The sequence below is a fragment of the Zootoca vivipara genome, chromosome 8 (genome assembly GCF_963506605.1).
Source record: "Zootoca vivipara chromosome 8, rZooViv1.1, whole genome shotgun sequence".
In the NCBI taxonomy this organism is placed as follows: domain Eukaryota; kingdom Metazoa; phylum Chordata; class Lepidosauria; order Squamata; family Lacertidae; genus Zootoca; species Zootoca vivipara.
The window spans coordinates 2,115,559-2,130,893 of NC_083283.1; the positions used below are offsets into that span (position 1 = coordinate 2,115,559).

A 15,335-nucleotide genomic window follows, 5' to 3' on the forward strand; every position below is an offset into this window, starting at 1 on the left:
CCCTTGGGGGGGGGTTGTTCCTTCCCAACTCTACAATGATTGTATGAAGAGCTGTAGGAATCTCAATAATCAAGGATGCAAATAAAATCCCCCCCAATTGATTTAAGGAAATAATAACCCTGAAACACATGCATCTATATTATTGTTATTATATTTATTTAAACTCCGCTTTCCCCCCCTGACAAGGACTCAAAGCAGCTTAAGAATAAAATAAGAGCATCTAAGAGCATAGAAGAAAAAAGCCTTATAATTAAGAAAGCAATTAAACATTAATACATGTATTCATACATGATGCACATATATACACACACTGTGTAATCATTTTATTTGTATGCTGCCTTTCCATAGTTAAAACAATGCTCAAGGCGGCTTACAACATGACAAGATTTACATAATTACCAACATAACAAAAGTCATAAACAATAAATAAAACACACCTAAAGGTACACAACCAAATGGAAAACAATTTCCACATAAGTCATAAAATCTAAAAATACAACATTGATATCAATAACAATTGAAAGTGACATAGATAAAAATAAATTTTAATAAGGAGCCCTCTCTGTCGAGCAGAAGCAGCAGTCCTTTCGGTGTATGTATATTTGAAACACAGATATTTGTAATAAAAGCGCCAAGGCACCAGCAACAGCGCACCAGTACAGCTGAATAACCAGCCATGGCGACTCCTGGCTGCAGATCCTACTTCCGCCCGGCCAGGAAGTCCCGCCCTCGGACATCCGGACGTCCAGTCTCTCCCGCCGAACTCTATGGTCAATCAGCCCAGCCCGCTTCCTGTTCTTGCCAGGCAACCTGCATCCGGGTGTCTCCCGCGGAGCTGCATCCAGGTGGGTCGGGAATGAGAGGACGGTAGAGCTGGAAGGGTCCCCCAAAGGTCCTCTAGTCCAACCCCCTGCAATGCAAGGATCTCAGCTAAAGCCTCCATAGCAGGTGGCCACCCAAGCTCTGCCTAAAAGCCTCCAAGGAGGGAGAGTCCACCACCTAAACAGAAAATATAAACTATTTTCATGCCACTGCCAAGCAGAAAGTTCTTCCTGAGTCGGAAGCGCCTTCCTTGTGACTTGAAGCCATGGGTTCGAGTCCTACCCTCCAGAGCAGGAGAAAACAACCTTCCCCCCTCTCCCATGCCAAAGCCCTTGAGATACTTGAAAGTGGTTCTCGTGTCCCCAGAGTGGCTGAGGAAACCCAGCCAGATCGGCAGGGTATTATTATTATTATTATTATTATTGACACATTCCAGCCAGGCAATTCTGCCCTCTTAATGGCAGTCTCTTTTCAGGAACCAGAAAGATTGGAAATTTCTAAATCTAATATAAGCAATGGTGTGAACTATTTTTCCACGGGAAGCTGTTTTTTATTATATTTTGTGTGTGTGGTTGTATTTTTTAATTTTTATTTGTAATTGCAGGGGGGTTGCTGTTTTTTTTAAAAAATGTAACGTTTTAATTTATGATTTTCAATTTTATACATTTCAATCATTTTACAATCATTTAAACATTTCAAAACTCGGCTTCCTTCCCCCGCTTTCTGCGGTTCCTTAATTATTATTTTTAAAATATTTTCTGCGTATTCCAAATTAACTTACCAGTAATTTACTCATTTGTTCATCTGCTTTAAATATATGCTCTTATAAAACTGCAGGGTTTGTAACATGTTTTAAATTGTTTGCAATCTGCCCTGGGACCTTGCATGAAGCGTGGGTGGGAATAGTAATAATTGCAGTTTTTATTTCAATTTAAGTGTAGCCCAGTCAGTTGTCCACTCTCCCCATCTTTTAGTGTGCTGCTGACTGTGCTGGGACACCCATGGCAGCCAGAGGTCCTTCTGATTGTTGTTGTTGTTTAGTTGTTTAGTCGTGTCTGACTCTTCGTGACCCCATGGACCATAGCACACCAGGCACTCCTGTCTTGCACTGCCTCCCGCAGTTTGGTCAAACTCATGTTCGTAGCTTCGAGAACACTGTCCAACCATCTCGTCCTCTGTCATCCCCTTCTCCTAGTGCCCTCAATCTTTCCCAACATCAGGGTCTTTTCCAGGGAGTCTTCTCTTCTCATGAGGTGGCCAAAGTATTGGAGCCTCAGCTTCAGGATCTGTGCTTCCAGTGAGCACTCAGGGCTGATTTCCTTAAAAATGGATAGGTTTGATCTTCTTGCAGTCCATGGGATTCTCAAGAGTCTCCTCCAGCACCATAATTCAAAAGCATCAATTCTTCGGCGATCAGCCTTCTTTATGGTCCAGCTCTCACTTCCATACATCACTACTGGGAAAACCATAGCTTTAACTATACGGACCTTTGTCGGCAAGGTGATGTCTCTGCTTTTTAAGATGCTGTCTAAGTTTGTCATTGCTTTTCTCCCAAGAAGCAGGCGTCTTTTAATTTCGTGACTGCTGTCACCATCTGCAGTGATCAAGGAGCCCAAGAAGGTAAAATCTCTCACTGCCTCCATTTCTTCCCCTTCTATTTGCCAGGAGGTGCTGGGACCAGTGGCCATGATCTTGGGTTTTTTGATGTTGAGCTTCAGACCATATTTTGTGCTCTCCTCTTTCACCCTCATTAAAAGGTTCTTTAATTCCTCCTCGCTTTCTGCCATCAAGGTTGTGTCATCTGCATATCTGAGGTTGTTGATATTTCTTCCGGCAATCTTAATTCCTGCTTGGGATTCATCTAGTCCAGCCTTTCGCATGATGAATTCTGCATATAAATTAAATAAGCAGGGAGACAATATACAGCCTTGTCGTAACTGCTTTCCCAATTTTGAACCAATCAGTTGTTCCATATCCAGTTCTAACTGTAGCTTCTTGTCCCACATAGAGTCCTTCTGATAACTTGGGCCTAATCTGTTTTTGCTCTTTTGCTCTATTCGCTCAACTCCACTGAATGATAAAAACGGGATTTTTTTTTTTTTGCCAGGAGCATGGATGGTGTTGCGTCATCCCAAAGTCACCTGAGTTTGGAGCCAGTTGAGCCAGGGTTGCCCCTACGAAGCATGGCTCCTGGCACAGACAACCCTGAGAGGAAGATGCCTTTTTCCTTCGCTGTGTGGCTTGGAAACCCGGTAAGATTACAACAGAGTGGAATGTCATGCGCCTGTTCATTACCGCTTTCCCAGTAGGGATGGGGAACCTGTGCCCTCCAGAGACTGTTGGACTCCAAAACCCATCACCCTGGTCAGTGGTCATGGACGATAGGTTATGCCAGGGGTCGGCAAGGCTTACCAGGCATGAGCCGCATCACGCCTGCGGAGATCCTCCGTGGGCTGGACTGGCACAGCGCAGTTCTGGGCACCACAGTTCAAGAAGGATACTGACAAGCTGGAATGTGTCCAGAGGAGGGCAACCAAAATGGTCAAAGGCCTGGAAAGGATGCCTTATGAGGAACAGCTTAGGGAGCTGGGTATGTTTAGCCTGGAGAAGAGAAGGTTAAGGGGTGATATGATAGCCATGTTCAAATATATAAAAGGATGTCATATAGAGGAGGGAGAAAGGTTGTTTTCTGCTGCTCCAGAGAAGCGGACACGGAGCAATGGATTCAAACTTCAAGAAAGAAAATTCCACCTAAACATTAGGAAGAACTTCCTGACAGTAAGAGCTGTTCGGCAGTGGAATTTGCTACCAAGGAGTGTGGTGGAGTCTCCTTCTTTGGAGGTCTTTAAGCAGAGGCTTGACAGGCATATGTCAAGAATGCTTTGATGGTGTTTCCCGCTTGGCAGGGGGTTGGACTGGATGGCCCTTGTGGTCTCTTCCAACTCTATGATTCTATGATTCTATGATGCTGGACATCGCGACTGCGCATGTCTGCGGCGCCGGAAATTGCTTCTGTGCATGACCAGACGCTGAAAATCGTGCCTGCGCAGAAGCAATTTTCGGCGTCTGGGCATGCGCAGAAGCAATGTTCAGTGCCATGGGCATGTGCAGACTCGATTTCTGGCATCTGGGCATGCGCAGAAGCGATTTCCAGAGCTGTGGAAGAGAGTCCCCGCGCTGCGCTGTGCCGGTTTAGTGTTGCGTCGGACTTGCTGAGCAGGCGGCTTGGTTTGGGGTTGCTCATGCGCCGGTTAAGCGACCCTCATGGGCCACCTCCGGCCCGTGGGCATTAGGTTGCCGACCTCTGGGTTATGCAGTCCAGCAGACACATGGAGAGTTCATCATCAGGGCCGGATTCAGGTTTGATGAGGCCCTAAGCTCCTGAAGGTAATGGGGCCCTTTATAGGTCCAGCTGTCCTTTGGCAACAACAAATTGTCGCTGTTTTTTGTGTTGAATATATGCTATGTGGTAATTTATGGACCTCATAGGTATCCCAAGCCATTTGCACATAACAAAATATGTATTTTAATCAAAGTAATTGCTGAATTGAAATACAATTTAGAAGAAGTATATTAATAGTGAAATAATTATTAAACTCTTAACTTAAAATGATTTTTTCATTCATAACAATGATGCAAACACTTTGGCATTTGGTAATAACAAAACACAATTTACAAAGACTCATAATCTAGTCTGTAGAAACTTGCTATGACATGAAATAATAATTGTAGCTTTTATTTTATTTGGTTTTTATCTTCTATTTTGGAAATGTACATCCAGGTTTTTTTGGGGGGGCCCCCAAGTGAGTGGGGCTCTAAGCTAGAGCTTGTTTAGCTTATACGTAAATCCGGCACTGTTCGTCATCACTGTCATACACAAATCTCATCCACTGCTCTTGTACAGAAGAGGAGAGGGAAATTAAAGTAGGATACAACAAATGGAGCAGACGGCTATGGGTAGCTACAAGCCACAATGGCTCTTCTGTGCCTCCACAGTCAGAGGCATAGCTGTCAAGTTCTCCCTTTTTAAAAGGGAAATTCCCTTATGCTGAATAGGCTTCCTCGCGAGAAAAGGGAAAACTTGACAGCTATTGTTAGAGGCAGCAATGCTTCTGAATCCCACTGCTTCCTGGTTTCCCAGTGGAGCATCTTATGTTATATAGGTACAGTCAAACCTCGGTTGTCAAACATAATTCGGCTTCTGAAACATTCGACAACCGAGGTGCGGCTTCCGATGGGTTTCAGGAGCTTCCGACACTCAAGCGGAAGCCGCGCCAGACGTTCGGCTTCCGGAAAACATTAGAAAACCGGAGTATTTACTTCCAGGTTTGTGGCGTTCGGGAGCCGGAATGTTCCAAAACGGAGGTTTTTCGGGAGCCGAGGTTTGACTGTACAGCTTTTTACAAGTCCTGAATGACATGCTCTGAACTTCTTTGAGGCCGTGCATTTCAGGGTAATGTAAAAACATTTTGCATTGATGTAGCTTTGTGATAGTAGAGTTACGTTTCCAGTACGTTTCTGGGCACAATTCAAAGTGTTGGTGCTGACCTTTAAAGCCCTTAATGGCCTTGGTCCAGTATACCTGAAGGAGCGTCTCCACCCCCATCGTTCTGCCCGGACACTGAGGTCCAGCTCCGAGGGCCTTCTGGCGGTTCCCTCATTGCGAGAAGCCAAGTCGCAGGGAACTAGGCAGAGGGCCTTCTCGGTGGTGGCACCCACCCTGTGGAACGCCCTCCCACCAAGTGTCAAGGAAATAAAGTATCTGATGTTTAGAAGACATCTGAAGGCAGCCCCAGCCACTCTGGGCGGCTTCCAACAAAACATTAAAATACAGAAATCATGTTTAATAGATTATTGTATTTTAATGGAAGCCGCCCAGAGTGGCTAGGGAAACCCAGTCAGATGGGTGGGGTATAAATACTGTAATAAATTATTATTATTATTATTATTATTATTATTATTATTATTATTACTCCCTGCCCACAAAAAAGAGTCCCAGATGTTAGCATCTAGGAACCCTAGCTGGTGCCTGGCCAACTGCCCCTCACCTTCCTCTTCTGCTGAGCCTACGTGAGACTGACTGGCTTCATTCCTTCTGCAAAAGGACAGCTTAAATTTGGCCGTGGGGCTGGGTGTCCTGAGGCCGGGAAAGAGATACTTCTTAACCCAGCCTTTATCAACCCCTGGGACCTTAGCCGGCTGATGATCAGGTTGATCAGAGGCTTTTTATTTTATTTTATTTTTTATTCATAAGAAAAAGAAAGAAATTTACAATTTCACAACTCTTAAACTATCTTATGCACAAGTATACGTTAACGCAACTTAAAAGAAAAATATACATAAAAGTGAAATAAAAAAAGAAATAAGGAAATAAACTTAAGGTGACACCTGTATGACTTCCCTCCACCTCAATTCGACTTACTTTATATATTAGAATCCTATTATCACTGCGTCCCATACATATTATTCATTCCAGTCCAAAATTGATTTTTCATTTGAATCTTAAAATCAACTTTACATGCTTAGTCCATGCATATCAACATATTATCCCTAGAACAGTGTTATTTCATATGGTCCTCAAAACATTGCCATTCCAGCCTGAGTTTCTGATTTGTCTGGTGTCTTATGGCTGCCGTTAATTTAGCCAGGTCTGTGAATTCACATAGATTGTTTATCCAATCTTCTTTTGTGAGGACACGGTCTCCTTTCCGAATTCTAGCAAATACTAATCTGGCGGCTGCTGCGGCATATAAAAATAACATTTTTTTAATCTTGTGGGATGTCCTTTCCTAAAATCCCTAGCAAATACATTTCTGGCTTCTTTTCAATGGATAATTTAAACATCTTTTTTAACTCATCGTGGACACATCCTCAGAATTTTATTTTTTTCCGTTTTCTCACAGCTCCAGAGCTGGTGGTTTTTATTTTACCAGAGGCTCTTGGGCTGCTATCTTGAAGCTAATGGGTGACATTAAATTGCCTGATAGCTTTAATATTGAGAGAAGAGATAGACAGGGAAATGTTTTTTGAATTCCTGTTTCGCTATGAAATTTGTCTGCTTTTCTTAAGGAGTCTTGCCACTGTTTCACGCATAAAATATTTTGTTTCCCCCCCAGTGTGAGCGAGTGTCTTGCCCGTATGATCCTAACCACCAAATGCCCAGATCTTCCCTGGAGAAGCATATGGTGTCCTGTAGGCTGAGAAAACTGGATTATTCTAAAGAGGAGGAGGTAATACTCTTTGCTAGTCTCCTTTTTGTGGGGATTATTCATATTCTGGAACGGGAGAAAAATGCCATGGTCCATGGGGTCACGAAGAGTCGGACACGACTAAATGACTAAACAACACAATGATGTTTCTACTAGAGCCAAGAACTTTGAAATCAGCGCAAGCATTTGGATTTCGGAAGTGTTTTTGGTGTTATACCAAGACTGTCCATAAAGCCTATCTGATTGACCTTACACCTCATGTTTTAAATCAGGCACCCCCAAACTTCACCCCTCCAGATGTTTTGGACTACAATTCCCATCTTCCCCGACCACTGGTCCTATTAGCTAGGGATCGTGGGAGTTGTAGGCCAAAACATCTGGAGGGCCGCAGTTTGGGGATGCCTGCTTTAAATCCACCCTGCTTCTAAGTGACTTTGTTGACTCCTATAAAGAGGTGTACAAATGAGGACGACTGGATTAGCCATATTGGGAAGAGTGTTGGGTTCTGTTCCACTTGTGTAGCTGAGAGTGGAACAGAATACCCACTGGTGACAATCATGATTACTGAATGGCTTCATCTTTTATTTACCTTTTTGTCTTGCAGGCTGAAATGTACGATTCTACTTTTTTCTTAGAGAAAGCAAAGATCCCTCGTGTGCAGATGGGTGAGTGCAAATGTGGCAGTGAAGAGAAAGTAAAATATGGCACGGCCAACGTGGCATGCTGAGGTTCTTATTGTATGTTAGCAGAATAATCAAGCTCTGGACCAGTGTGTCAGTGCAGCTGTGGACTGGATGAGGGCCAATAAACTGAGTTTGAATCCTGGGGGAATTGAGGGTCTGTGAGTAGGTGGCGCCTGTGCTTGGAAGATAGGCCTATTGCTCGTTCTGGATAGGGTTCCCTCCCTCTGAAAGGTCAGGTACATAGCTTGGTGGTACTTCCTGGACACATCTGTGAATTAGAGGCCCAAATGCATAGCTGTCAAGTTTTCCCTTTTCTCGCGAGGAAGCCTATTCAGCATAATAAGGGAACTTCCCTTAAAGAAAGGGAGAACTTGACAGCTATGCCCAAATGACCTCTGTGGCTAGGAGTCACATTGATAAAAATAGCTATTTTTATAAATAAGACAATTAGCTTATCTGAAATTTGGGTGCTATGTTGTTCTCCACTGATTTTGTGATCATTTAATCCGAGGAGCCTGGAATATTAAAGATCTCTATAGGGAAACAGTGTGTCTAGGAAATCTTTTTTTACATCCTGCATAATTAAAATTTCTGATCTCTGATGCTTTTAAAACCATGTCGGGTGCTGCTTAATGTATATTGGGTATTGCAGATTGAATCATCTGTCTTTAGACTTCCAAGTGTCCTAAATATAGTTAGCATTCTTATGTGCCCTCCTTTATTTTGCTGCAGACAAGAATTTGCAATTTGACATCATTAAACAAGCCATCGCTAAAGAGAGTGGAAGTTATGGTTTAGGTAAGTAGGGATTCTGAAGTGACAATCATCCTTGGTTCCTATTGAGTCTTGACTGCTCCGTATATTGGAGAATGTTTTTATACAGCGATGTCTAGCTTTCCCGTTTTTTCCTCCATTTCTTGGAACGCCCTGAAAATGCTTATATTCTTGAGGCTCAGTCATTCCCTTCCAGCATTATTGTGTTCTGCTAAATGTACATACAGCACTTTCAAAGTGTCATGGTCCATCTGGTCCAGCCTCCTGCTCTCACAATTGCCACCCAGATACCTGTGGGAAACCAGGATTCGAACACAAGAGCCCTCTCCCCTCCTGCAACCTCCAGCAACTGCTATTCAGAAGCATCGCTGTCTCCAGCTGTGGAGGCAGGGCAGAGCCATCATGGCTAGAAGCAGTGCTTCCCCCCCTAGAAAAATAGGTGCCCGTACTCCCCATGAAGTTGTTACAGTAAGTGCCACACTTTTTAAAAACAACAAAAAGAGGTGCCGGTACTGGGTGCCCTTGAGTGCCCCCTGGGAAAAAAGCACTGACTAGTAGCCACCAATAGTTCTTTCCTCCATGAATTTGTCTAATACTCTTTTAAATCCATCTAGGTGAGTGGCCATTGCTGTTTCCTGTGGGAGGGAGTTCCGCAGTTTAACTCTGTGCTGCTTCAGGAAGTCCTTTCTTTTATCTGTCCCGAATCTTCCGACATTCATCTTCGTTGGATGCCCACGGGTTCTTGTGTCACGAGTTCCGTGTGTTCTTCACGGCCCTCCGGTTCAGATCATGTGTCTGTTTTGAACGCTCTAGGTGCCTATTCCTTCCTGCCTGTCGAAGTTCCACAGAACCACAAGCGCTACGTCTGCGACCTGACCCAAGCCGACCGCCTGGCCATTTACGATTACGTCCTTGCAGAAACGAAGAAGCAGAGGTCAATATCCCAGCTGGCAGAAAACGACAGTGATCTCTTCGTAGATCTGGCAGCAAAAGTCAACCAAGGTCAGGAGGAAACCGTTACAGCTGTACTCTGTGTGACATTTGAAAGTCTCAAAATGTGGGGTCGGATTTGGTACGCTTTTGCTCAGGCGTCCCCTGTGCTTGAATTAGATATCTCCGCTCCTACCTATAGTTGAGCGGTTTACTTTATCTCGGTCTTTTTGAAGCTGCATTTTCTTCCATTTCCCCCTGTGATATTGTATGTACACCACCTGTGAATTAAAGCGAATGTTTCTAATGTATTAGGGACCCAGGTGGCGCTGTGGGTTAAACCACTGAGCCTAGGGCTTGCTGATCAGAAGGTCAGCTGTTCGAATCCCTGTGACGGGGTGAGTTCCCGTTGCTCGGTCCCAGCTCCTGCCAACCTAGCAGTTCGAAAGCACGTCAAAATGCAAGTAGATAAATAGGTACCGCTACAGCGGGAAGGTAAACGGCGTTTCCGTGTGCTGCTCTGGTTAGCCAGAAGTGGCTTTGTCATGCTGGCCACATGACCTGGAAGCTGTACGCCGGCTCCTTTGGCCAATAATGCGAGATGAGCGCGCAACCCCAGAGTCGGTCACGACTGGACCTAATGGTCAGGGGTCCCTTTACCTTTACCTTTCTAATGTAATAAAATAACCTCTTCTTCCTCTTCTTTTGCCTTTAGATGACGGCCAGAAAGGTCCAAAGTCCCACCTTGAAATTCTGGCAGAGATGCGGGATTATAAAAGACGGCGGCAGTCCTACAGAGCGAAGAATGTTCACATTACCAAGAAATCCTACACAGAGGTGTGTCCTGAGGAGCTGGGGAGACGGTGGATATCCTTGCAAGAATCAAAACACTTTTCAGTTGGCACAAACCATCCATTAATTAAACCCCTTGAGAGGATTTCTGGCATCCCCAGTGTTTTAGGCTAAGCTGCCTTACAAATGTGCATTTTAAGGAAGCGTCCGATCACCTTACTGCTTGGCAAGCTCTCTTGCCCAGCTGAGATTTCACTGTTGGCCTGATTCCCACTCCTGTCTGTGGTCCCTGCCCAGGTGATCAGGGATGTGATCGGCGTGCACATGGAAGAGCTTGCAGCTCATTGGCAGGAGGAGAACAGGAACGCGGAATCCTGCGAAGACGAAAACTCCTCTTTTTCAGCAAAGTCTGCAGGGAGGTGAGAACTGTCGCTACAAAACACTCGCGGGGCACACTGGTACCTTGTGAACTGATGCAAATGGTCTTAGGGTTGCAGCGTTGCCAGGTCAACTCTGGAATACAGAATTGTATGAGCTGGAAGGGAGTCAAATTACAAGGAAGGAGATCCTGACTAAACTTGAAAAGGAACTTTCCGACAGTAAGAGCTGTTTGACCCCCTCAGAAAGTGGAACGCTTTCCCTTGGAGCTTTTTAAACAGAGGTTCCACCAGGAATCCTTTAGCTGTAATTCCTGCATTGCTGGGGGTTGTGCAAGATGAACTTTGGGGTCCTTTCCAACTCTACAATTCTGTGATTCTATCTCTAGGAGTTCGGGGACCTTTAGGAGTCTCCCAGAAATCAGCTGTGCTGCCCCTTCTTTGTGCACTAATGCCTCACCGTTCCATGAATCACTTAGCTCAGGGGTGGCCAGCTCCCAAGAGTCTGCTATCTACTCACAGAGTTATAAAATGGCAGTGATCTACCCCCTTTTGGGGGGGTTTAGGTCAAAGTTGTTGAGTTTTTTTTAGGAAGGAGAAAGGCCCCATGGGGGCGGGGGTCAAAGTTATTGAGTTTTTTCAGGGAGGAGGTAAAATGTTGAGCTTTTTTTAGGGGAGTCACAGTTGTTCAGCTTCTTTGGGGGAGCCAATGATCTACCGTACCAGTGATCAACAGCGGACGTCCAGTGATCTGCTGGTAGATCACAATCTACCTGTTGGACATGCCTGCCTTAGCTGATTTCTCCCCCATTTCTCCTTAAATGCTGTATTCTCGAGGGCTGCCTTGTGCAATCTTATTTACAACTTTCCTCTCTTCCACAGTGAGTGGCAAACACAAATGTTCTCGTCTTCCCACGAAATCCTCCATTGTGATGTGAGGGAAATACCAGGCTAGTGATAGTGGTCTGGGGCTCATAAGTTGTGCTAAGGGAAAATCTCTCTCCCGTTTTAAGGAGGTGTTTTGCAATGTTTTCAGAAGAAGACAAGGCTGCAGTATTTTGCAAGCGTGAGCGTTAACCAAGTCTGCATCTTTTCCAGATTATTAATTACTGACTTGCTGACCATACAAAAACAGACATAGCAGTTTATTTCCCCTGAATTAAATGATCTGTACTCTAATAAAGCAATTATGCACCCGCCCTCTTTAATAGAAAAGAAGGTTTAAAAGAGCGAAGGTCTACCTCAGCTGACTCAAGACAGTCGAGTGGAAGTTCAAAGGATGCTGATTATTCTCGACAGAAGAGGAATTCCAGCCGAAGTCCAGGCAAACGAAAAAGGAGTCGGGGAAGAGAGAGAGGGAAGGAGTCCCGGAGGAAAAAAGTGAGGCGAGTACTTCCCTTGGTCTCTTGACTTCCAGTGATGGGCACCGCATTCTTCAAACATTAGATCGAGGTTCAGCTGAACGTGCCACAGAGTGGCTTACAAATACAGGCAACTCGCATCTCACGTGAGGGTTTGGTTCTTGGGATCCACGCGGGATAAATGCAAAAACTGATAAAGCCAAGAACCCCTGGATCTGCCCCCCCCCCTCTTTCCCGATTTCGAGGAAGGAGGTGCGAGGGCTCTGGGATGCTGTTAGAGCTCTTGCACTGCCTTCCCAAAGCTGGGCAAGCTTGTAATAATAATAATAATAATAATAATAATAATAATAATAATAATAATAATAATAATATATTATTTATACCCCGCCCATCTGGCTGGGTTTCCCCAGCCACTCTGGGCGGCTTCCAACCGAATATTAAAAACAGTACAGCATCAAACATTAAAAATTTCCCTAAACAGGGCCGCCTTCAGTTGTCTTCTAAAAGCAAAATAATTGCTTATTGACATCTGCTGGGAGGGCGTTCCACAGGGGAGGCGCCACTACCGAGAAGGCCCTCTGTTTGGTTCCCTGCAACCTCACCTCTCGCAATGAGGGAACCGCCAGAAGGCCCTCGGTGCTGGATCTCAGGCTGAATGATGGGGGGTGGAGACGCTCCTTCAGGTATACTGGACCGAGGCCGTTTAGAGCTTTAAAGGTCAGTACCAACACTTTGAACTGTGCTCGGGGGAATAAATAAATGGAGAGTGGGTTTTCTCCACTCTCCATCCATCCATCCATTCCACCCACGCAAAGCTGAGATTGCATAAGTAAAATAAGCATAAGATGAGAGTTACCTGTCACACCATCTATTGCTTAAAAAAGGTAAAGGGACCCCTGACCATTAGGTCCAGTCGTGACCCCACTCTGGGGTTGCGCGCTCATCTTGCATTATTGGCCGAGGGAGCCGGCGTATAGCTTCCAGGTCATGTGGCCAGCATGACTAAGCCGCTTCTGGCAAACCAGAGCAGCACATGGAAACGCCGTTTACCTTCCCGCTGTAGTGGTTCCTATTTATCTACTTGCATTTTGACGTGCTTTCGAACTGCTAGGTTGGCAGGAGCTGGGACCGAGCAACGGGAGCTCACCCCGTCACAGGGATTCGAACCGCCAACCTTCTGATCAGCAAGCCCTAGGCTCAGTGGTTTAACCACAGCGCCACCTGGGTCCCACATTTATTGCTTAAGCACTGCTTAAATCCCCAGTTCAGACCTAACCCAACAGTTTTGCCCGACAGCTGGTGTTTCGTTTGTTCAGATACTCTATTTTACCTCTCCTAGACTTGTCTGTAACCTCTGCACACCTAAGGCACATGTTATGTACTTTAAATCTGTGTACCTATCTCGTGTGTGTATGTGTCTCAAAATTTCATACATCCTGCTCCGGCGGTAAGTTCTTGTCGTTAATGTATTTATTTCCTGACTTTTATCCCAAGGTGCCAGGGCAGGTTGCAACAAGAAAAACAACATTAAAAATAATTCAAAGCAAGTTAGCCCTATAAGGGAAAAATACCATATTCTCTCTCTAAGGTGCAAACAGCAATTTGTGTAGGAATTGGGAGCGATTTTCTAAATGGGATAGATGGCAAAGAGTTTAAAACCCACCTCCATGCAGCTGAAAGCAAGTTCAAATTCCTGCAGTGGCAATTGGGTTGAAATGGATTTTCCATGTGATATGTCGCTTGGCTAAGAATAGCCAAAAAGGAAAGATTCATACCCAAAATATCTTACTAATGGAATTTTTTTCAGTTGTTGGGTGAAGTTTGTGTGATGCAAGAGTAACAAGGAATGGAAGTGAAGGGATGAGGCTAGAAAGGTTTAGCCACAGTCTTCATGGAAAAGGGTAGATTTTTGAGGGATCTGGGTCGCTTTTATATCGGGAGTGCTAAAGACTTACATAACGATGTGTTTCGTTTTCTTTCAGACATGAAGGCAAGCATCGCAGTCACAAAAGGAAAAAATGAAACCCGTGTATTAGAGGTCTGTCAGCGATGCCTGGGATAGAAGTCAAGCTGTGCCTGTTTCATCCCCAGGGCATCCCCACGCAGCTCTGCAGCAGACAACTAGGCTGTGCTCTGCCAGCTTTTTCATCCATTAATAAATGCCATTTAAAAATTCCCTGCTCCAGTTTAGCTTCCTTTACTGAGGAATAATCATAGAATCCTAGAGTTGGAAGAGACCACAAGGGCCATCCAGTCCAACCCCCTGCCAAGCAGGAAACACCAAAGCATTCCTGACAGGTGGCTGTCAAGCCTCCGCTTAAAGACCTCCAAAGAAGGAGACTCCACCACACTCCTTGGCAGCAAATCCCACTGCTGAACAGCTCTTACTGTCAGGAAGTTCTTCCTAATGTTTAGGTGGAATCTTCTTTCTTGTAGTTTGAATCCATTGCTCCGTGTCCGCTTCTCTGGAGCAGCAGAAAACAACCTTTCTCCCTCCTCTATATGACATCCTTTGATATATTTGAACATGGCTATCATATCACCCCTTAACCTTCTCTTCTCCAGGCTAAACATACCCAGCTCCCTAAGCTGTTCCTCATAAGGCATCATTTCCAGGCCTTTGACCATTTTGGTTGCCCTCTTCTGGACACGTTCCAGCTTGTCAGTATCTTTCTTGAACTGTGGTGCCCAGAACTGGACACAGTACTCCAGGTGAGGTCTGATGGAGATGCAAAGGTCACTGTTTGGTCAGACAGAATGGTTAATCGTAGAAATTAGCACCAAGACCTGCAGTTCCTTTTATTGTTCTGCAGATATAAAATGTAGTTGTAAAGGTCATGAACTAAAGGTGATACAAATAAAAAAAATTTTGAAAATATTGTCCAGTAGCACCTTAGAGACCAACTAAGTTTGTTCTGGGTATAAGCTTTCGTGTGCATACACACTTCTTCAGATACCTTCAGATGCCTTCTTCAGTCGTCAACAGGTTTACCATACCCATTGAGCCAATCACCCATCTCCTACTACCCTTCTGAGAAATACCCCACCCCACCCTCCCGCTATATACAAGGGTCTGGTGACTTCTGTTTCAGAGTATCTGAAGAAGTGTGCATGCACACGAAAGCTCATACCAATGACAAACTTAGTTGGTCTCTAAGGTGCTACTGGAAGGAATTTTTTAAATTTTGTTTCGAGTACACCAGACCAACACGGCTACCTACCTGAAACTAAAGGCGACACATAACTCATTGAGTCAGCTTCTAGAGATGGATGAAAATGTTGTGATTTAGTTTCTGCTTGGTGCTCCAAATTAGCTAGTAATTTCACTTCAGACTGAAATTGTGTAAATCATAGAGTTGTAGAGTTGGAAGGGACCCCGTGAGTCAT

At 44.7% G+C, this 15,335-nt stretch overlaps 1 protein-coding gene across 3 annotated transcripts; it reads left to right on the plus strand.

Moving 5' to 3' along the window:
* The first annotated feature begins 771 nt into the window (after nucleotides 1-771).
* Nucleotides 772-14,124, plus strand: SNRNP48 (small nuclear ribonucleoprotein U11/U12 subunit 48). Of its 3 annotated transcripts, none has more exons than XM_060277551.1 (10): nucleotides 772-845; nucleotides 2,930-3,074; nucleotides 6,939-7,052; nucleotides 7,636-7,696; nucleotides 8,447-8,512; nucleotides 9,302-9,490; nucleotides 10,134-10,255; nucleotides 10,508-10,629; nucleotides 11,799-11,972; nucleotides 13,931-14,124. In XM_060277551.1, exons 2-10 carry the CDS (start codon nucleotides 2,934-2,936, stop codon nucleotides 13,968-13,970), a joined length of 1,029 nt encoding a protein of 342 aa, XP_060133534.1. In that variant the 5' UTR covers nucleotides 772-845; nucleotides 2,930-2,933; the 3' UTR covers nucleotides 13,971-14,124. The 3 variants fall into 3 exon arrangements, with proteins under 3 accessions (XP_060133534.1, XP_060133535.1, XP_060133533.1); XM_060277550.1 differs by having other exon boundaries at nucleotides 839-948; XM_060277552.1 differs by lacking the exon at nucleotides 6,939-7,052 and having other exon boundaries at nucleotides 831-948.
* The last annotated feature ends 1,211 nt before the right edge of the window (nucleotides 14,125-15,335 follow it).